The sequence below is a fragment of the Canis lupus genome, chromosome 16, assembly GCF_003254725.2.
Source record: "Canis lupus dingo isolate Sandy chromosome 16, ASM325472v2, whole genome shotgun sequence".
Classification (NCBI taxonomy): Eukaryota; Metazoa; Chordata; class Mammalia; order Carnivora; family Canidae; genus Canis; species Canis lupus.
The window spans coordinates 14,453,458-14,476,211 of NC_064258.1; the positions used below are offsets into that span (position 1 = coordinate 14,453,458).

General features: G+C 38.1%; 1 protein-coding gene across 1 annotated transcript in view; it reads right to left on the reverse strand.

Annotated features, from left to right (window-relative positions):
• Window positions 1-22,754, reverse strand: part of DGKI (diacylglycerol kinase iota) — a 428,861-nt gene that overhangs the window by 282,424 nt on the left and 123,683 nt on the right. The window contains 1 exon segment of the mRNA XM_049094866.1: window positions 199-307. Within this exon segment, the coding sequence (XP_048950823.1) occupies window positions 199-307 (109 nt within the window).

Sequence of the window (22,754 nt, forward strand, 5' to 3'; positions counted from 1 at the left end):
CTGAAACACATCTGATTTCATACAAAGGAGCTATGTTGCTGGAGGTTTGCAAATGGAGCTATGGCTTAGGTATTTGAGGATTGGTCAGTGAGCAATATTGAAAATTATTAAGCCTTGCTTCATAGCCATAGGGAGCCCGAGAACGAGAGAGACACACATGCAATTGAATTATGTTGAAATGAAAAAGCCAACACCTACACTCCAGTCCAGAGTCGCTCTGGGCTCCTTTGCTGGACCATTTGCCACAGGAAGGCTGAGGGGATGTGCAGGAGCCAGATGCTGCAGGCCTGCCCGGGAGATTGCTTTCCTGCAGCCAGAAGAAAAAAACACAAAGAAAAACCAACATCAGAAAGTAATACACAGTTAAAAACTTCCCCTGGGGTAAAAACAATACCTGAGTTAGTCTTCCACATGCGAAAACCTTTGCAAATGTATTGGAATATAGGTCTCTAAAGTGCATGGTGAAGATAGAGGCTGGCAAGTCTCAAAAGACAGCAGGGAGCCTGAGGGGATCACTTGGGGGGCAGTATTGCTTCAGAACCAGAAATTAAAATGTAAGTCCCTATTTAGGGTAGAGGGCAGAATGCAGGTCTCTCTGTCTACAAAAAAAAAAAAAAAAAAAGAGAGAGAGAGAGAGAGAGAGATCTAGGGCTTGGGTGGTCACAATACTTGGACAAGTTTAAAGCTGTCAGAGACAAAAGTTAAGAAGAAAAGTAGGCTCCTGGGGTCTTCTGTTGAAATTCTATTTCCCAACAAATTGCTCTCCAAGCTGGTCACAGGCCAAGTTCAGTCTTGCTCCTCTCAAGAACATCCTCCCTCATCCTTGCAGAGGACTTCTGCAGATAGCTTGAAGTTCCAAGTGGGAAAAGACTGATTTGTATCTGTCAGGAAAAGGCACCTGCTAAAAGACCACTACCTTACAAAGGCCCACAGAGAGATAAAACCAAAGCATGTTGCTTAGGTTGCATTTGTTAAAAAGAACATAACAGAATGCAGGTCGGAAAGGACAGAATGAATCAGGAGAGGTTGAGAAAGTCAGCCCTGACCTTGGTCTGCAAAGATAAGAAATAAGAGGAGTTGCTTTAGCAAGCAAATCTAACAACTACAGGAAAAAGGGAAGGGAAAGGAGAGGAGAGCCTGGTGGACAAGTTGAGAACAGGAAGATAGAGGAAGAAAGCAGGGAGATCCTGTGGTATCACCATTAATAACATAAGTACAATTTCTGAACAACTCCTTGAAAAATGCCAGACAAGGGTCTCAAGCTTAAATATAAGTACCGATTCGTGAATTAACTAAGTGGCTCCCTGGAAAGGAGGGGGGTTTTCCCTCCATAGCGGTGCCCACTTGTGCTTTGAGAATGACCTGAACTAGACTCAGGTGGGTCTGTGACCCTGCAGCTGAGTCCTGGACAGATTTGAGGGCGAAGCCCAGGAATCTGCATGTATACACGCTTCCTCCTGTGAGCTAAAGTTTTCAAACTGCTCAGTGGGATTGTGGAGAGACTTTAATCTAAAGAGGATATGAAATGGAGAATCTTCCAAATATACCCTCAGGAAAGCAAAATTTAAGAACTTAGAGACGGATTTCAGGTTAATGCCTGCTTTACAGAAGACTGGAAACCTATCCCTCAACCAATGAACATCCACCAAGATTGTCTCCCCATCCTCAAGTCACTGAACTTGCTGCTTGGACTCAGGCTAGACTCCCTGCTCTTCACACCCCTGGCCATAAAAACAGCCCACCCCAAACTGCTACATGGACTTGCCTGCAGCTTGCTACAGTTTTCATTTCCTGAATTGCAACTCCCATGCTATTCTCAAATAAACTCAATTTCTGATAATTTGAGCTTGCCTTGTTTTACCTCTTTATTTAGGTTGACAATAGCAAGTACATTTGGGCAAGTGGGGGAGCACTAACTTACCCAGGACCCTTGAAAGAAAGCATCAGTAACTTCATTATGCACTTTACACCCACTAGCTCTCAGCATCCTATCTCATAGGATGTGAACGTTGCAGTAAGAATCTGCCATCCTGGACCCTGGACTTGCAGACACTTGGGTTCCCCAGGGAGGCCCAGATCCTCAGACTCCTTCACCCATCTCACTATAAAAAAGGAACAAGGCTGCAGACAGGTAGATGGGGAAAGGGGAGGCAGTGATGGCCAGATGTACGGTGAATCCCATCATGACTGAGCCACTGCAAGGAACTTGCCCAGGAAAGGAGGAGGAATAAGAATAAAACATAAAAGCTCTGTTAGAATCTAGGGGCAGATGATCTCTCTTCTCTGTTCACTGATCTCTGCAAACTCCACCCAGAAATGGAATTTGTAATTGACCAAGATAAACAGTAGCCTCAAAACCCAAAGAAAGGCTCGGTAAAATCCAGAAAAGAATCCAAGATTGTGCAGCCACTGATCAATGGCCAAGTATGTTTAAGAGCTCAGCAAGTGCCCAGCCCGTTCCCCCCATCCCTTATTCAGGAAGTCTTAGAAATAGCGTAAAGGTCTTTAGTATTTGGAAGTGATCACAACAAGCCTGCCAATAGCCTACTTTCAGAAGCTCCCACTGGGTAGCACACAATGTACTTGCTTTATGTAATCCCCCAAAGAGTCATTACAAGTATGTAGACCTTTAATGAAGACATTCCGATGACACAATCTTCTCTTTCCTCATTTTCATCAAGGCAAATAATTAACAACATCCATTCTGGCCCCTTTACTGACACCAACTCTTTTGCGTTCCCAGAGCCAATTCCAAAGTTGGCAGCCAGGTGGGGGGTGAGGAGTGGGAGTTGGGAGATTCCCCCAACATCAAGCAATTCTCAGGTATCAGCAGGGTGTCCCAGAATTCAACTCAATTCTGACACTACCTACCCAGAGCTGGCATCAGATTCTGTAGGTTGAGGGTTCAGCCCTATAATACTACTTCCCACCCCCCTACTTCTGACGCCAGTCATAACCCCCAGGCTGTCACCTGTGCTCCTGGCCACCCAGCTACAGATTGTAGGTTCCAATGACCTCCTCCTTAGGTTTGATTCATTTGTAAAAGTGGCTCAAAGAACTGACAGAAACACTTATTTACATTTACCCATTGAATAGAGGATACGATATAGGATATGAATCAACAGTCAGATGAAGGGATACAGGGGTGAAGTACAGGAAGGAGTGTGGAGCTTCCATGCCCTATCCAGGGGCCTCACTCCCCCAGTACCTCCAATGCTCACCAACCTGAAAGCTCTCTGAACCCCATCCCTTTGGGTTTTTATGGAGGCTTCATTATATAGGCATGGTTGATTGAACCATTGGCCATTGGCAATTGATTCAACCTTCAGCCTCTCCCTCTCCTCCCTGGTGGGAAAGGGGGGTAGAACTGAAACTTCCGACCCTCCCATCACAAGATTGGTCCTCCTGGCAAACAGCCCCCACCCTTGAGTGGGGTACAAAGCCACCTTCGTTAACATAATGAAAAACACCTCTTTTGCCCTTATCACAAGTTTCAGGAACTGTGAGCAGATATCTGTGGATGAAGAACAAATACATATGAGAAATCTATATTTGGTCATTCAGTGGACCAAATGTATGTTTCTTTTTTTTTTTTTTTTTCAAATGTATGTTTCTTATAAATCACAATATCACAGCCCTCCACCCCAAAGTATATCCCGTTCCACTGAGCAATAAGAAAAGAACACTGGAAGATTCTCACACGGTGCTCCTTCAGGGCCCAGCATTTTTCTCCACCTGAGTTCAAGGAACTTCTGTCATATTTTTCTTTAGGACTTTTCTCTGGCTTTGAAAGAGGCTATATGTGATTCTAACTCACGGCTTTCATCACAAGAAAATCAGATCTCTGTGGAGTCAGAATCTACAGGTTCCATCTTTCATTCCTTAAAACACAAACTAAATTTAAGTACTCTAACAAAAAAAAAAAAAAAGTGCCAAAGCACAAGGCCTTGGAAGAACTGAAGAATCCCTAAATCTTGAATAAGTGAGGAAAATACAAGCCCTTCATGTCTTCATGCACAGCCGCAGAGAGCTGTGATGAGAATAAAAAAGAAGGGAGGGAATACAATTCTGCTAGCACAGTGGAAACCACAGGATAAATGAGCTTAACTCACTAGAAGTTGTTGACTCTGACCACCAAAGCCTGTGTTCCTAATTAAAACAGCCAGAAGGGATGGGACACACTGCCCAAATAATCAAATTAGGGTGAAGGGCTGCATGTGTCTCTATAAGAGCCACATGGCAAAAAAAAAAAAAGCAAAAAAAACAAAACAAAACAAAACAAAACACATGGCAATAAAAGGAAAGACATACATACCTTCAACCCTGAGTAAGCCCTGCAATGAAAGTACGGTCAAATGGCACTCTTGCCCGGCCCATGAATAGAAACAATAAGTAAGGGCTTTTGCTGCTTATTTATCCCTCATTGTGGATGCAAATTTAAGGTTGGTTTTCTGTAACATTAATAGAGGAAAATTGTATATGTACGACACACATAAACACTTATTTGGAGGAAAATAAGTAGGAATCATCAAAGTGGTGCCGGTGTATAACTGCAAATGGACCTCGCAAGAGGATATTACCTAGGAAGGAGGACAGGAAAAATACCTGCAGGTACTATAGGGAAGTAGGAGGTAACTTCTGATTACAGCCTTTTCTATCTTTCTAAACAACCATGTGAGAAAATCCTTTTCTTGAATAGCTCATATATGTATACACCTTTTGTTCCAAAATAAGAAAGCAATTTCACTATTTCTCAGACCTCAAATAAAATTAGTATAAGTTATTTTTCTATGTGGGTTATTCTTGGTTGTAGGAGATGACATTTAAGAGTGGTAGGATTTGGGGTGTGTTGAGGTGGCAGGGGTTTTATGTTTCAATATGCTCCAGTAAAAAAAAAAAAAAAAAATGGGGTTTTTGACTCTGGCCCAGAGTCTTCCCAAACCCACAGTCAGTGAGACAGTGAGACGGCAGTGATTCTTCCTATTAATCTTATAACAACACTTTGCTGGGATGACTATAATGGCAAAAGAATCTTTGAAAAGGAGAACTGTGATATTAACTGTGAAATAGATAACGAAAAGAAAATATTTTATAATGCGGTTTCAGGCACACAAAGTCATGGTTAATGTCAATTACCTGCCATGAAAGACCTCAAACATATTTAAAGTATAAAAGCCATAGTACATTTTAAATAGCATTCTATTATTTCCTTTACTTCATCCAATAAGACTACAAACTCCTAAAGGACAGGGCTCAATTCATCTACTAATCTTATTACATTCTAGCCCTGGGGTAGACACAGCAAATATTCAATAAATGCCTTCTGAGTTAATGAATGAACTTGACCAAAGAGCTAAGCAAAACAGCTTGCTGATTAGATCAAGGTTTGAGAAATCTGATTAGGAAGATTTGAGTTATATCCCAGGCTGCGCATTTCGGTGATATACTTTCCAGAAAGGGCCAGAAATCCTTCAAAACAGCTCTTTAAAGAAAAAGGCAAAAGAGGTACAATTCAGGGTTAAGAAGCCTAAGAGACATCAAAACGGCTTTGTGATCCACGTAAAATAAAATCCTATTGCTATAACATTTGCAAAGGGCATGGGATAGTGTTAACATTTTTATAATGTATTTGTTGAAAGAAATGTGCAGCATATACTCTTTGCAAAGAATTTTTTAAAATTTATGGGAAAACATGTAAGTGGTTGTTTAGCCAGGATACCCTCTAATTATCCATTTTTGCAATTTTCTCTGAATTCGCTCTGGTTCCACTCTGATTCCAAGTTTATATGGCTCCTATATTCAATCCATCCCCATCTTGCCAACTCCCTTTCTGGGTGATTCTATGAATAGAATAGAATGAGGACCCCGCCTGCTAAGCAGAGAAACATCAGAACTGAGAGATTCCCGTAACCAGGACGTCTCCTAAGAGAAGCAACTGACACATCAGGGATTGGTGAACTCATCTCCTTGTTTTAGAAAAAGAAGCAGCTGTCTAGAAAGGTACTCCATACCTTGGTTTAATTCCCCAAGTGCCTCAAGAGGGATCTCAATCATTGTGTATGTGTTAGTGTGCTTTTCCCCATATGCTATTTTGGTACTAACTTTGTTTATATTCAAAGCAGCCCACGATGCTCCTTGGTTGATCTAGAGGAGCTGCCAGCAATGTTAAGGTTAGTCCACATGATTAAAAAAAAATTGTCCAAAGCTCCATACAAACTCCAAATATTCCATTAAAGACTTATTTAGGGGAACAAATCCTGTGTAATTATTTGAGCCTAAATCCTAATCCATATTACATATGAACTCAAAGTAGTTTTGACAATTTTAATGTGAATTGAAATTTTCAAGAATGTAAATATTAAAACAAAGGTTGTTTTTAGTTTCCTAAGGGTTGTAAGTCATTCAAAAAAATTGCTTCTGATAGTTTGGGCGCCTGGGTGGGTCAGTCGTTAAGCATCTGCCTTCACTTTGGGTCGTGATCTCAGGGTCCTGCGATCCAGTCTCACATCAGGCTCACTGCTCAATGTGGAGACTGATGTAGCTTGACATCAGTCTATTTAAAAGCTTTCCAGGTATTTCTAATGAGCATCCCAGGCTGAGAACCATGGTTCTACATTGATGTACAAGCATGTGACTACTTCATTACATCTGCAAATGTGACTAAGCCCTGGCATTTACACATTGAAATATATTCATTCATTCAACAATGTATTTACTGGATGTCTATTTTATACCAAGCACCGTTCTAGATGTATAAGATGCATGAATGAATAAAACAGACATAAATTGCTGCCTTTGTGAAGCCTATATTCTAGCAGGAAACACATTTTGCGAGGCACAGATCATTTTACATACCATATAGGTCCCTCACAACCATGAGGGAGGTACTTTTATTATACCCTATTTTATAATTTAAAAAAATGATAGTACATAATGGTTAAGCTATGTGTCCAAAATCACAGAGATAGGAAGAGGTACAAGTGGGATTTGAATCCAGGCATCAAAATCCAGATTGTACATACTTAACCATGATACAATGGTTATTTTTATGAAATTTTGACAGCACACACATACGTGGCAAAAGAGACATACAAAGCAGCTAGAGTCTTACTATGCCAAATTTCCAATTGCCTCAATTATAAATGTCCCATCTCCACAATAATAACATAAGCTTCTAGAAATAGGCCAATCTGAAAGGCACTCAAGTGTACAGATTAAGAGCACACTTAACCTTACCAATCGCTAGCTATATAGTCAAGGTGCTTGATCTCTCTTAGTCTTGGTGTCCTTCTATGTAAAATAAGAACAATATTACCTAGCTCAGAGATAATTTTAAAAAGAAGTGTGTGCAGGATGATTGGCACATAGTAAGCACAAAAAAAATAATCACTACTATTATTCTTTTTTACATGTATTGGCAGCCCCGTTGCATCTAGTCAAAGCAAAGTATATGGTAAATCTCTGCATAAATATGTGGGTTTTTTTAAAGATTTTATTTATTTATGCATGAGAGACACACAGAGAGAGGCAGAGACAAGGCAGATGGAGAAGCATACTCCCTGCAGGGAGCCTGGTGCAAGACTCCATCTTAGGACCCCAGATCATGACCTGAGCCAAAGGCAGATGCTCAACCACCAAGCCACCCAGGTGTTTTTTATTTGATTCTTCTCAAATATTTCAAGTTCCCTGGACACTTCCATTCATTGAGTAAACGTTTAACAAGCTTCCATTACGTGTCACACTGTTCAAAGGGGTTACTCAAACAGAAAGTTCTTCTTCTAGTCGTGGCAAATAATTCCATGGTTGCCAAAGGAATCATTCTTCCCCACCACCTGCCTACCCACCCAATGAAAATTCAAAAGCACACTCTCCCCTCAGACAAATTTACCGACATATTTTTTAAAATACCATCCAAATTCCATTAAAATTACTTATTTATTTAAAATCATGTAAATGAAAACTATACCAAAAAAAGGCATTTTGTTGTTGTTGTGGAATCTGTAAAGCACTCGGGCTGCTAAATGCCCCTGAGAACTTGTGAACTCATCTGTTAAACAGGATTTATTTCCCAAACCTACTTCATCATAACTACATTCCTAAAGCAATGCCAGCATGGACTTGTTGTGAGATGTGGCAATAAATCTCATTTTAAAACAAGGAGGGAGATTTCTCAATTGGGATTCATCAGGAGTTAATGACATTCTTAAGGTACCTGTTGAGGAGAAAAAGTAAACCTTGGAAATGAGAAAAATAATCATACTGTTACGGGTCGCACTGTGACCTCATTTGGATTTAGGGTCTTTACAGAGGTAATCAAGTTAAAATGAGGCCATTGGGGCAGGTCCTAATCCGGTATAACTGATGTCTTTATTAAAAGAGGAAATTTGGACACAGACACACACAGGGAGAATGTGAAGATGAAGGCGGAGATCAGGGGGTTGTGTCTACAAGCCAAGGAAGGCCAAAGGTTGCCAGCAAACCAGCAGCTGCTAGAGGAGAGGACCCAAAGAGACTCTTCTTCACAGACCTCAAAAGGAAGCAACCCTGCTTTGATCTCAGATTGGTAGTCTCCAAAACTGTGAGATAATTTCTATTGTTTGAGACATTTAATGCATGGGACTTCATTACAGCAACCCTGGCAAATACACATACTTTAAACCCAAAGTTTGCATATAGTATGATAGGGTTTGGCTAACTTCAGAATGTTGACTTCTCTTTCCAATTGCCCCATGGAACTTTGGGTACCTTCCTGTCAAATGTGACCCTTTCAGAAACTAATGTTTAAACAGAAACACACACATACACACACACACACAAACACAACAACAACAAAACAAACAAAAAAAAAACAGAAACACATTCCTATGAAAAGCTACTATTAAAAAGCAATATTCTCATACAAATAGGTAGTGAGCATTTGATAAAGTTTTATTTAACTCATTAAGGAGGTAGCCAGCAGCAAAACCCAATGCAAAATCAAAGTGTGTATAAGAAATTGAGACATGAATAATCAGAAAAGAAATGTTGAAACAGATTGTTAAATAAAACAAATGAGCCAAAAGGAAAGAGAGAAAGAGGCAAACCAAGAAATAGACTCTTAACTATAGAGAACAAATTGATGGTTACCATGGGGGATGGGGGAGTGGGGAGGAGGATGGGTAAAACAGATGATGGGGACTAAGGAGTGCACTTGTGATGAATACCAGGTGATGTATGGAAGTGTTGTATATATTGTACACTTAAAACTAATATTACTGTATTAACTAATATTGTTGTATGTATAAATTTAAATTAAAACTTTTAAAATATAAAATAAAATAAAAAGATTGCTAAATCAGATGTAAAATGTATTATCTCTCTACAGATTGATAACTTAATTACCATGGCATTAACTTTTCATGTGGTCTATAAAATCATAACTCATCAGTTTTTCATAGGTTAACCTCTTATATCTTATGGGGATATAAACTGTTAGCACATCCATTGGTTTGGGATTATTTTCTTTTTAATATTTTATTTATTTATTCCTGAGAGACACATAGAAAGAGGCAGAGACACAGGCAGAGGAAGAAGCAGGCTCCATGCAGGGAGCCTGACGTGGGACTCGATCCCAGGACTCCAGGATCATGCCCTGGGCTGAAGGCAGGTGCTAAACCGCTGAGCCACCAGGGATCTCAGTTAGGGATTATTATTTTTTTATTATTTTTTTAATAATAGATTTATTTTTTATTGGTGTTCAATTTGCCAACATACAGAATAACACCCAGTGCTCATCCCGTCAAGTGCCCCCCTCAGTGCCCATCACCCATTCACCCCCACCCCCCGCCCTCCTCCCCTTCCACCACCCCTAGTTCGTTTCCGAGTTAGGAGTCTTTATGTTCTGTCTCCCTTTCTGATATTTCCTACCCATTTCTTCTCCCTTCCCTTCTATTCCCTTTCACTATTATTTATATTCCCCAAATGAATGAAAACATATAATGTTTGTCCTTCTCTGATTGACTCATTTCACTCAGCATAATACCCCCCAGTTCCATCCACGTTGAAGCAAATGGTGGGTATTTGTCATTTCTAATGGCTGAGGAATATTCCATTGTATACATAAACCACATCTTCTTTATCCATTCATCTTTCAATGGACACCGAGGCTCCTTCCACAGTTTGGCTATTGTGGACATTGCTGCTAGAAACATTGGGGTGCAGGTGTCCCGGCGTTTTCGTTGCATCTTTATCTTTGGAGTAAATCCCCAACAGTGCAATTGCTGGGTCGTAGGGCAGGTCTATTTTTAACTCTTTGAGGAACCTCCACACAGTTTTCCAGAGTGGCTGCACCGGTTCACATTCTCAGTTAGGGATTATTAATCAAAGACACAGAGACAGTGAAATTACAGTGCCCAAAGTATCAGGTAAGAGTCAATTACTCGGTAACAAGGTTCTACTTCTACTGGAGCAGGCTAATTAGAATATGTTCTAGTCAAATAAATTAAATAAATAACAAACTTAAATAATTTTTAAAAGCCAGATAACCATTTTCCATTGTCAAAATTTAAGATAATTTTATTTTTACTACTCACAGTTCAAATTATTATATAGAATTCCTTGTGTAGCTCTATTTATATCTGAAATATTATAGAAAATCTCCTAAAAAAATCTCTCACTCTCCAAATGATAATAACAATTTATTCCCTACCTCCTTCAATTACCATAACTTTAGCTATTTTCTCTTAGGTTGGAAACAGATTCTGAGATCGAAGTGTTGAGGTTTACTGGAGTTTGTGCGGAGGGTTTGTGAGGGAAGCAGAATTGGCAAATTGAGAATCTGAACTGTGATATAATTTCCACAGAAGCTGTAGCTGATCAAAAGGTAAGTTTCTAGAGCTGGAACATCCCTTCAGAGCTGTTCTAATTTCAGGCAGGGATGAGACTTTGCAATTCCACATCCACCAGTCTTTGGGTATGGGCAGCCCCTTGGGAGAGTGTAACCATGGGCTAAAGCTTTTCTTACACAGGGGCAATGCCTGAGAAGGGGTGCAGCTGTAGACCATCGGCAGCCAAGGCTCCTGGAAGCTGGAGAGAGGAACATTTTGGTCCTGAGAAGGCATGTGGGCAGCAAAACAAGCATCCACTACACACTCTTAATAGTCATGACAAACTTAGGAAATGGGTAATTTTATCATGCCCATTTTGCTAATGGAAAAACTGACATTAGACAGTTTGAATAACTTAAATAAGCCATACAGCTAATAAGTAATAAGGCCACGACTAGAGCCAAGATGTCTGGCTCCAAAAGCTCCATTGCTCTGCATTCCCTCTGAAAGGGAGAGAGAGAAGAAAAGATCTGGATGTGCAATGGACTGAAAGGCACCAGTGAAAATGCCCTGGTGTCAGGGTGGCTGAGGACATTTTAAAAATATCGTCTAACGTTCAATTGGAAGTTGATGAATACTGTGATGGAAATGCTTTCTTTGTCTCCTCCTCCATATTTTCCACCTGCACCTAAATCTTCAGGGAAGTCTACTCCTTGTCTTAGAGGCAGTGGAGTTTTATGAATGTGGAAATTGAAACAGCTGAATTTTACATCTAGGTCAATGAATACAGAATAGATGTTGCCTACTGGAATAGAAAGATAATCCAAAATTGAACAAATTTAGAAAAATCATGAGCCTGAGAACAGAAATAACATAAGCCCTCTGGGAATTCACAGAAATTTTAGGGGAAAGGATTTGGATTTCCATGGGGTTCCTCCCAGTAAAACTATCAACAGGAAAAGTTTAACATCTGAGCCTCCCTCTTTATTTCTATGCTAGTAACCACTCTCTACTCCTCTCAATTTCCCTCACTCTGCACCTACACTGCCTCAACCACAATCTTGCTCAACTGGTGGTATCACTGAACAGATCACCCAACACAATTTTGCCAACTGAAGGCAGTTTAGGATATGTCCCCCATAAGAGTATCTGCATTCTCAAAAGGGACTCATAAAAAGGTAAAACCTTGCATGACCCAAAGAATGGAGTCAAATGACATTCAAAGCAGTTAAAATAATTTTCCTAAGGCCCAATCCAGAATATTGTAAATACCACTGAGGAATGGGATGGGGGTCTGGGTTAGAAGTAGAGACCTACTTATCTACTTTGAGGTCAGCCCTAGGCATGATGGCGAGGTTTACAGAGAGAACCAAGAGTATACCATATGTTGAGAAGACACTGCCAACTTGCGTCAGTGAAGGAAGGGTCCTGGCAAAAAAATTGAATTCAGCTCAGATTATTCCAATAAAGAGGCTTTAATAAAGCAACTAGTTAAAGGTAGATAAAGGAATAAACCACTACCTAATCTCAAGACCTATAATAAACCTAAGGAAACCAGAACAAGTGATATTGGAGAAAAGGGATATTAAGGCACCATAAAACCAGATAACAGGTTTATGGTTGTTTTTGTGCAGTAAACAAGAATTAGTATAAAACTAATCCAAGTCTTAGACTTCTCTTCAGCAGACAAAAGAAGTCCAGGCATATCAATCTGTTCTCATATTTCTTATTTTTCAAATCTTTTAATCATATTTGCAACTCTACTAAATTCTCTCTGAGATCCACTTGGCTCTCAGCTGTATCTCTCAGTGCTAGATAGACAGCAAAGTGACTTATTTGAGGTCAAATAGCTAGTTGGTGGCAGAGCCAGGAATAGAAATCAGGTCTGTTCATCCAGCCCAGTTTGTCTATATTATCATTGTGTGACCTCTGTCCATCCCATCCAGTCTGGCCTGCAAGTAAGTGTACATGTTCTTTTCATTTCCCTGTCTCCCTAGCAACTAACTCATAACTACCCAGATCTTCATGCTTTGAACATGTCTTTCAGGCCTACTTGTAAAAGAGAAAAAAAGAAGAAAGAAGAAAGAAAGAAAGAAAGAAAGAAAGAAAGAAAGAAAGAAAGAAAGAAAGAAAGAAAGAAAGAAAGAGAAAAAAGAAAAAACAAAAAAAAAGAAAGAAAGAAAGAAAGAAGAAAGAAAGAAAGAAAGAGAAAAAAGAAAAAACAAAAAAAAAGAAAGAAAGAAAGAAAGAAAGAAGAAGAAAGAAAGAAAGAAAGAAAAAGAAAGAAAGAAAGAAAGAAAGAAAGAAAGAAAGAAAGAAAGAAAGAAAGAAAGAAAGATGGAGGGAGGGAGGGAGGGAGGAAGGGAGAAGGAGAGAGACAAAGAGAGAAAGGAAAGAAGGAAGAAAGAAAAGAAATGATAAAAACCTTCAACAAGCCAGAGAGAGGGAAGAAAATGTCCTCAATATGATAAAGAGTACGTATGAAAAATCTACACAGAACCTAATACATGATGGCTAAAGACCAAACACTTTCCCCCTAAGATTGAAACAAAGGATGTCTGCTCATATCACTGCAGTTCAGCATTATAATGCAAGTCCTAACCACTTAGTAAGAGAGAGAGAGGAAAAAAAAGTAAAGAAGAGAAAAAAGCATATGGACTGGGAATAAAAAAGTGAAACTCTCTTCATTTTTAGATTTTATAACCATGTAAAACTGCTAATAATCTACAAAAATCTACCAGGATTAATGTGTGACTTTACAATCATAGTATATGGAACCTATATAGAAAATTCTACTGTATTCCTATATATAAGCAACTACAAATTGAAAAATAAAATGTTCAAAATACCACTAACAATGGCATTCAAGAATGTGAACTATTAAGGGATAAATTTAATAAGATATATATAAGACCTCACACTAAAAGCTAGAAAACATTGCTGAGAAAAATTAAAGAGTCGTAAATGAATCAAAGTATTCTATTTGTGCATTTAAAGACAATACTGGGGGTCACCAGGTGGCTCAGGGGTTTGGCGCCTGCCTTCGGCCCAGGGCGTGATCCTAGAGACTCGGGATCGAGTCCCACATCAGGCTCCCTGCATGGAGCCTGCTTCTCCCTCTGCCTGTGTCTCTGCCTCTCTCTCTCTCTCTCTCTCCCTCTCTGTCTCTGTCTCTCAGAATAAATGAATAAAATCTTTAAAAATAAATAAAGACAATACCGTTAAGAAGTCAAATTTTCCCAAAATGATACATAGATTCAACACAATCCCTATCAAAATCTTTCATGAGTAAATAAATAAAATCTTTAAAAAAAAGAGCATAGGATATTGGAGGAAGAATTAACAGAATGATAGAAAAAAAGTGTTTCCAGAAACAGACTCATACATGTACATTTTCAAAAGAGACACTGAAGCAAATCACTGGAGAAAAGAATATCCTTTTAACAAATGATGCTGGAAAAACTGGTTATTCATGCTGGGGAAAAATTTTTCTTGACCCTTACCTCAAACTATAAACAAATAATGCTTCAGGGGGGATCACAGATATAAACCTAAAAGCTAAAACTATAAAGTTTCTGGAAGAAAACATAAGAAATTACCTTCATCCATTGGAGTAGGTAATGATTTTTTTTTAAGCTAGGATGCAGAAAGTTCTAATCATGAGAGAAGAAATTGATGAATTAAATTTAATCAAAAACAAAAAATCTACTTATCAAAAGACATATCAAAAGATACTAACACTCATTCTGCCATTCTCATTCCTGTGCCAAAAATTCTGAAAAGTTGTTCCTTTATAAAAGTGGTAAGAACACTAGCAAAAATTGTCAAAATATATATTTTTTTCAGAACCCTGGAAATTACCATTCGAATGGAAGAGGCGGGCAGCAGCTCTGGTCTTGGCTAGCCATAGGGCAGGCTGAGCTCATTGTCTTGGACTCCCAGTAGCCTCAATGCGTTCCACTGACCACAGGCTTATCCCCACAAAGCTCCCTCCACACTGGCCATCCTGACCAAGACCATGTCATATCTTCCCACTGATCTTGAGATGTTAGTAGCATCATGCAGCCTTCTTCTGACACAAAAGTTTTCGTTGTTCTATTTGCCTCCAACTCACTCAAAGTTGTGATGATACTAACAAGACTAGATTCTCCTCTTCTCCAAATAAAAATTTCTAGCATTTGGCCTTAAAGCATAGGTGGCACCAATATTTCAAAACCTGAAGCAACTAAGAACTTGAGAGAACTCTAGCTTGTGCTTCATTTGTGCCTGGCAGTACTTCATTCACCAAGACATCTCTTCATCACTTCTTCTCTTCTACTGGATAGCCAGGTGGTCAAGTCCACGAGTTAAGCATATGCACTAATGGAAGTGGAAATGTCTATAGTACCTTCTTGCAGACACCCTTAACTTGTATGATTATTCTCTTGAGCCCTCTGCCTTTGCCCTTAGGGATAGCTACAGAATGTGGGAAGCAAACAAATTTTCCTCACTAACACTGTATTCCAGATAGAGTGACATCTTCTCTTCCATCTGCCCTTTATATTACACTTGATTTACAAGAGTGGATTTGAAGGCTTGGTGGAATAATTTTCTGATCTCAGCTTTCCCAATTGGTGTCTGACCTTAACCACTGACAATTCTCTAAACTTAGAATGTGGGATACTTACAATGTTTATGGTCTTCTGCTTTGGGACTTGGCTGTAATTCCAAGATAATAGGAGAAACTCTACTCAATAGAGATTTTTAAGAAATGAGGAGGCAGTGTATGTAGCAAAAATAAAATGAGTTTCAGAATCCCATTTTCAGGCATCTAATATTTTTATTCAGTGCCTGCTATATTTCAGGCTCTAAACTAATTACTGGTTGTACAGAAGTAAATAAAACTCATATCACCCCTCTTCTCATTGGGCCTATGATCCTGATGAAGAAAACAGAGATAAATAAGTTGACACATGATGTGTGGCTAATAGATGTAACTACTATGAAGGGTACAACAGGAAGAAGGTGGCAGAGAATGGGAATGAACAGGGATTAGGATAGGGGTACCTGGGTGGCTCAGTGGTTGAGTGTCTGCATTTGGCTCAGGTGTGGTCCTGAGGACCTGGGATCAAGTCCCATATCAGGCTCCTCACAGGGAACCTGCTTCTCCCTCTGCCTATGTTTCTGCCTCTCTATGTGTCAGTCATGAATAAATAGATAACATCTTAAAAACAACAACAACAACAACAACCAGTTATTAGGATGGGCTACCCAGAGCAGGTAACAGAGATAGGATTTAATTTTTTTTTATTTATTTATGATAGTCACAGAGAGAGAGAGAGAGAGAGAGAGAGAGAGGCAGAGACATAGGCAGAGGGAGAAGCGGGCTCCATGCACCGGGAGCCCGACGTGGGATTCGATCCTGGGTCTCCAGGATCTCACCCTGGGCCAAAGGCAGGCGCTAAACTGCTGTGCCACCCAGGGATCCCCCAGAGATAGGATTTAAAGGCTTCCTGGATGGGAAGCCTCACTCTCTTAGTTAATAAATACATGAAAAAAAATAAAAAAATAAAAAATAAAATAAATAAATACATGATCTCTCTATTACTTAATGTCTCTTAAACTCAATTTCCTCATCTGTAAAACAGGAATAATAATTTATATCACATGGGCGGGCTTGTTGTGAAGATTTAATTAAGTAAGAATAATAAAGGTACCTTTCTCCTATTACTTTTCTAGAACACTGCAAAGGTTTTTAAAAGGCTATGTCACCATTACAGAGAGGATTAGGGTTGGAAAGGGGAGAGTGAACTGGACAATGATGATGATGAAATCAACAACAACAACAACAACCAGATTCGACACTTACTAACTTTGTAACTCTGAGCAAGCCATGTTGCAACTGCTCTGAGCTTGCTTTTCCTCAACAGTAAAAGAGAGTAGAAAGTACCTTATAGAACATAAAACTATAACTACCTTATAAAATAAAAATATTTATCTGTAAAGCTCCAGGGGTCTACTAAAAAAAAAATCTGTCTTGAATTTTGGCACTATGTGATGGAAAAAAATAAAGATCTCCCCTTGGATATTTGACTATAAGCTGGCCTTTATATGAGTTTGTTCCTGGGTTGTCCAAAAGACTTTAACTACCACACTCAGTAGGTGAGTCTGGCTAGAGGCTCGACCTCACAACCCTGAGATCATGACCTGAACCAAAATCAAGAGATGGACACTTAACTGACTGAGCCACCCAGGCAAACCAAAAGTAGCTATGGTTTAAGAAATTTCCCTGAATGCTTAAGAAGCAAATATGAATCCTCCCTAGAGCAACCAATTTGCAAACCAGGTCTCAGAGAATAGAATAAAAGAGGTGCCAAGACATGCAAAATCTTCATAAAAAATCCACAGGAAGGGATCCCTGGGTGGCGCAGCGGTTTGACGCTTGCCTTTGGCCCAGGGCGCGATCCTGGAGACCCGGGATCGAATCCCACGTCAGGCTCCCGGTGCATGGAGCCTGCTTCTCCCTCTGCCTATGTCTCTGCCTCTCTCTCTCTCTCTGTATGACTATCATAAATAAATTTAAAAAAAAAAAAAAAAAAAAAAATCCACAGGAAAACAAAAAGGACTCAATGAGTACAAGCCAGCAAAAGCAGCGGACTCTAGAAAACTCTCTAGAATACTAAAGCTGTAGTAAGTAGAATATGAAATAATCATGTTGGATGGCTTTAAAGGAATAAAAGATGGGGTTAAAATGAAAGAACAAAGGACTATTAAAACTATTGTTTAAGGAATAAAAATAACTTTTCATAAGGAAAACTATAAAAGGAAATAATAAATGAGTAGATGGCACACAGAAATAGTAGAAAAGAAAATTAGTGAATTACAATGCAGATCTAAAGAAATGACCTGAATGCATAATAAATAGAAAATATGAAAGGAAGGGAAAGTTAGGAAACATAAAAAAATATTGAGAAAATACCTCTAACACATGTCTGTTAGAGTTTCAGAAAGAAAGGAGGAAGAACTGAGAAGGGACAATAGTTAAAGACATATCAGGAAGCCATTAAAGGCACCCAAATAAAAGGAGAGCTGTTCATGTGGTGGAAGACGTCAGTTCTCCTCTCAATGATCTTTGAATTCAAAAAATTCCAGTCAAAATTTCTATAGGCTTTTGGGTGAACTGGACAGGTTGATTCTATGATATACATGGAAGAGCAAAGAACAAAAGTAGCCGAGACTCCTGGAGAGCCAAAAGTTGGAAGTAGGGCTAGCTCATGAACAGATATTAAGTCTTGCTACAAAGAGCTAACAATTAATATACTGTGGTATTGAGGCAGTAATAGACAAACTGACCGACAGGGGAGAGAAGACAGTAATAAATGGTCCCAGAAAAAAGATTATCCTTATAGAAAAAAATGAAATTGACATTACCTCAAAGGATACATAAAAATTGATCCCAGGGAGAATAAGATGGAAAAGTGAAATTAAAACCTATGTAACTTTTAGAAGATAATACAAGAAAGTGTCTTTTTTAAAAAAAAAAGTGGGGGCGGGGAGACAGCCCAGGTGGCTCAGTGGTTTGTGCCACCCTCAGCCCAGCGTGTGATCCTGGAGACCCAGGATCGAGTCCCACGTCAGGCTCCCCGCATGGAACCTACTTCTCTCCCTGCCTGTCTCTCTGTTTCTCATGGATAAATAAATAAAATATTAAAAAAAATAATAAAAGTGGAAAGAAGCATTTAAGAAATAAACACACACAAAAATGCAGATATCCTAAAAGAAAGAATTTATAAATCCATTAAATTAATTAATTGTTTATCACTATGAAGAAAGTAAAAAGGACAAGGCACAAAATAAAAAAGTTATTTTCCACAAATGCAACTGACAATTAATAGAAACCAATAGGAAAAAAGAAAAAGAATCCTCCTCCTCCCAAAAATGTACCAAAGATTTTAACAGATACTTTATAGAAGGGGAAATCCAAATTGAAAAAAAAAAAAAGTGAAAACATCAAATTCATTAGTAATGAGAGAAATGGAAATCTGCCCTCTTCCTCCATCTTCACCCCATTCTTCTACTACTTCAAAACCAACAGACAAAAACAAAAACAAACAAACAAAAAAAAAACCAGACTGGTAAAAATTTAAAAGTCTGACAAATTAACTCATGGAATGAATTAATGTACTGTTGGAGTGCAGCATGGCATAATCACTCTAGGAAGCAAACTGGTGTTACGGAGGAATGCTAAAACTGCAAATAAGAATTACCAGTTATGCTCCAAGTTCTAGATCATAGATCTCTCTGGCACACATGGAGAAGATGGTGTCAAAAACATCATATCAGCATTGTTTATCATATAAAAATATGAAAGCATCCCAAATGAAAGCAGAATGAAAGCAGAATGGACAAATACATTATTTTCGTACAATAGAATAATACTCTATAGCAATGAAAATGAATGAACTCCAGCTCCACAGAACAAACGGATGAAACTCCAGAGCAGTGGTGATTGAAAAATGCCAATTCCAGAATACCACAGTTGTATTTCATTTACAGAACATTTAAAAATGCAAACAGAGCTATATAGTATGTTTTATTTTGTTTTTTGCCTGTATGCACGAAACGTATTTGTATGTGTATTTAGTTCTATACAATTTATCACATGTATAGGTCTGTGCACTTAGCAACAGTCAAGATAAAGAACTTTTCAATTACCATGAAGATCCCTCATGAAGATCCCTCAAAGATCCCTTTTATAAAACACATTCACCTCCCTTCATCCCACTCCAATCCCTAATCCCTGGCAACCACTAATCTATTCTCCATTTCTAAAATTTCATTGTTTCAAGAATATTATAAAAATGGAGCCATACAGTATAAATCTTTTGGTATTGGCTTTATTCACTTAATGGAATTAATCCAAGATCATCCAAGCTACTGAGTGTATCAACAATTTGTTCCTTTTTATTGTTTCATAGTATTCCATGGTACAGATACATGACAGTTTGTTTAACTATTCACCCTTTGATGAACATCTAGGTAATTTCTGGTTTGGGGCTATTAGAAATAAAGCAGCTATGAATATTTCTGCACAGATTTTTGTGTAAACATAAATTTGTTTCCCTGGGATAAATGCTCAAGAATGAGATTTCTAATTTATATGGTAATTGCATTTTACTTTTATAGAAAACTGGCAAACTGGTTTTAGAATGGCTGACACCTTATACATTACCACCAGCAATGTATGAGAAATCCAGTTTCTTGCCATCCTTGCTAGAATTTTGTGGAATTCCTATTATTTTATTTTATTTTATTTTATTTTTTATTTATTTATGATAGTCACACAGAGAGAGAGAGAGAGGGGCAGAGACATAGGCAGAGGGAGAAGCAGGCTCCATGCACCGGGAGCCTGACGTGGGACCTGATCCCGGGTCTCCAGGATCACGCCCTGGGCCAAAGGCAGGCGCCAAACCGCTGTGCCACCCAGGGATCCCTATTTTTTTATTTTAACTGCTCTAATAAGTGTATAGTGATACTGATATTGTGGTTTTAACTTACATTTTCCTAGTGTCTAACAATATTGAACATCATTCCATTTCCTTATTTTCCTTATTTCCTTACTTCTATGTCCTGTTCAGTGAAATATCAGTTCACATCCTTTCTGTTTTCCAGTTGGATTGTTTTCTTTTTTAAAAATGTTTACTTAAATTCAATTTAATTAACATATTGTATATTATTAGTTTCAGAGATGGAATTTAGTGATTCATCAGTTGCATAAAACACCCAGTGCTCATGTCATCAGGTGTCCTCCTTAATGCCCATCACCCAGTTACCTCATCCCCCATCCCCTCCCCCCAGCAACCCTCAATTTGTTCCCTATAGTTAAGAGTCTCTTATGGTTTATCTCCCTCTCTGTTTTCATCTTATTTTATTTTTCCTTCCCTTTCCCTATGTTCATCTGTTTTGTTTCTTAAATTCCACATATGGGTGAAATGATATATTTGTCTTTCTCTCATTTATTTTGCTAAGCATAATACCCTCTATTTCCATCCATGTCATTGCTTTTTGACGGCTGAGTAATAATCCATTTTGTGTGTGTGTGTGTGTGTGTACCATATCTTCTTTATCCATTCATCTGTCAATCGATTGTTTGCTTTCTTACTGTTGAGCTTTGAAAGTTCTTTATATATTCAGGATACAAACTCTTTATTATTGATTTATTGGTGTATTGTAACATCAAAAACACTGTCTTGATTACTATAGCTTCAGAATTCCTGATATCAAATAATGTTAGTCCTCCAACTTCGTTAGTTTTTTGCTGAGTTTTGATTAGTGTGGGTATTTTGCAAGAAATTCAAGAATCTGCTTGTTAACTTACAGACACACACACACACACACACACACACTAGCCTACTAGGATTTTGATTGGGATTGTACTGAATCTATGTTAAATCTGTATTTTTGAAGTATGATATCTTAACAATACTAAGTCTTCTGACCCAATAATATATTCCATTTATTTAGGTCTTCTTTAACTTATCATAGCAGTATTTTGTAGTCAATATGTAGGTTTTAACATTTTTTTGGTCAGATTTATTTTAAGTACTTTATATTTTTCATGCTACTGTAAATGTTGATCTTTTAAACATCAATTTGTAATTATTCATTGCTAGCACACAGAAATACAATTGAGTTTTATATATTGCTTTGTAGACTGCAACTTTTATCAATTCACTTATTAGTTCTAGTAGCTTGTTTGGAGATTCCACCAAATTTTCCATATAGACACTTACATCATCTGTGAATAATAATTTTTCTTTCTTTCTTTCTTTCTTTCTTTCTTTCTTTCTTTCTTTCTTTCTTTCTTTCTTTCTAATCTGAGTGTCTTTTATTTCTATTTCTTGCCTAACTGCAAGAAATTCTTGAGAGGTCACATAACATAGAGGTTTAAGAGAACAAAATTTACAGCCAGACTGCCTGAGTTGGAATTCTGGTTACCATACTTACTAACTATATGACTGGACTATTTAACCTCTATATACATCAGCTTCTCATCTGTAAAATGGGGATACTAGTCTACCTACCTCTGAGGATTGTTACAGGGTTAAAATGAGATTAGGGCACTTATAAGTGTCTGCCACACAGAAAACACTGTATTAAGGTTTTATGCTGCCATCATTATTTAAGTTATGTTTATATAACTTAAATATATATCATGTATATGGTTAAAAAAAACAATGAAAAACAAGGGAACAAGTAAATATTTCAGGCCAATTAGAGGAGGCAAAGAAATGGAGTAATGAAGTAGATATATCTACACAGACTTCAGAGGTTATGGTAGTACCCTTCAGTATTAAAATGGATAATGAATACTCAAGTATTTGTCGGTTATTATTCCTTAGAATTTACATTTAATTTTATTTTTTTTATAATTTACATTTTATAAATAGGTTGTATTTTATATACTCTCTCCTCAATAAAAAAATATTTTTAAGCCTTGTAAAATTAGAAGCAGAAAAGGGACAGGTGATTCTTTACACAGTCAAGCTACTACTGTCCACTTAAAGTTGCCACCCCAGAAAACACACACAAAATTTCTCTCAATAGCAAATGGTATTTTCCAGATATACTGATACCTTGTTAAAAATTTTAGAGATTCCTCTTTTTTAGAAATGCCTTCTGAACCTGCAGCTGTTCTTTTGTACATTCTGAATGGTGACAGTCCTTATCCTCTGAGGATAGATTTTATTTTAGTCAAACAGCAACAAGCTATTTGAAATCAAGTTTGATGGATGAGATGGGTGATTTAGCTCTATAATAGATAAGTAAGATGACAATGTGTTTCATAAAACAGTTTCTCAAAGTAATTTCAAAGAATAATAGACTTTCAGGGCAAGCAAAGTAACCTAATACAACTTTCCTCACAACTCAGGAACTAGTTCTGCCAAGAATCCTGACAAATGGCCAGAC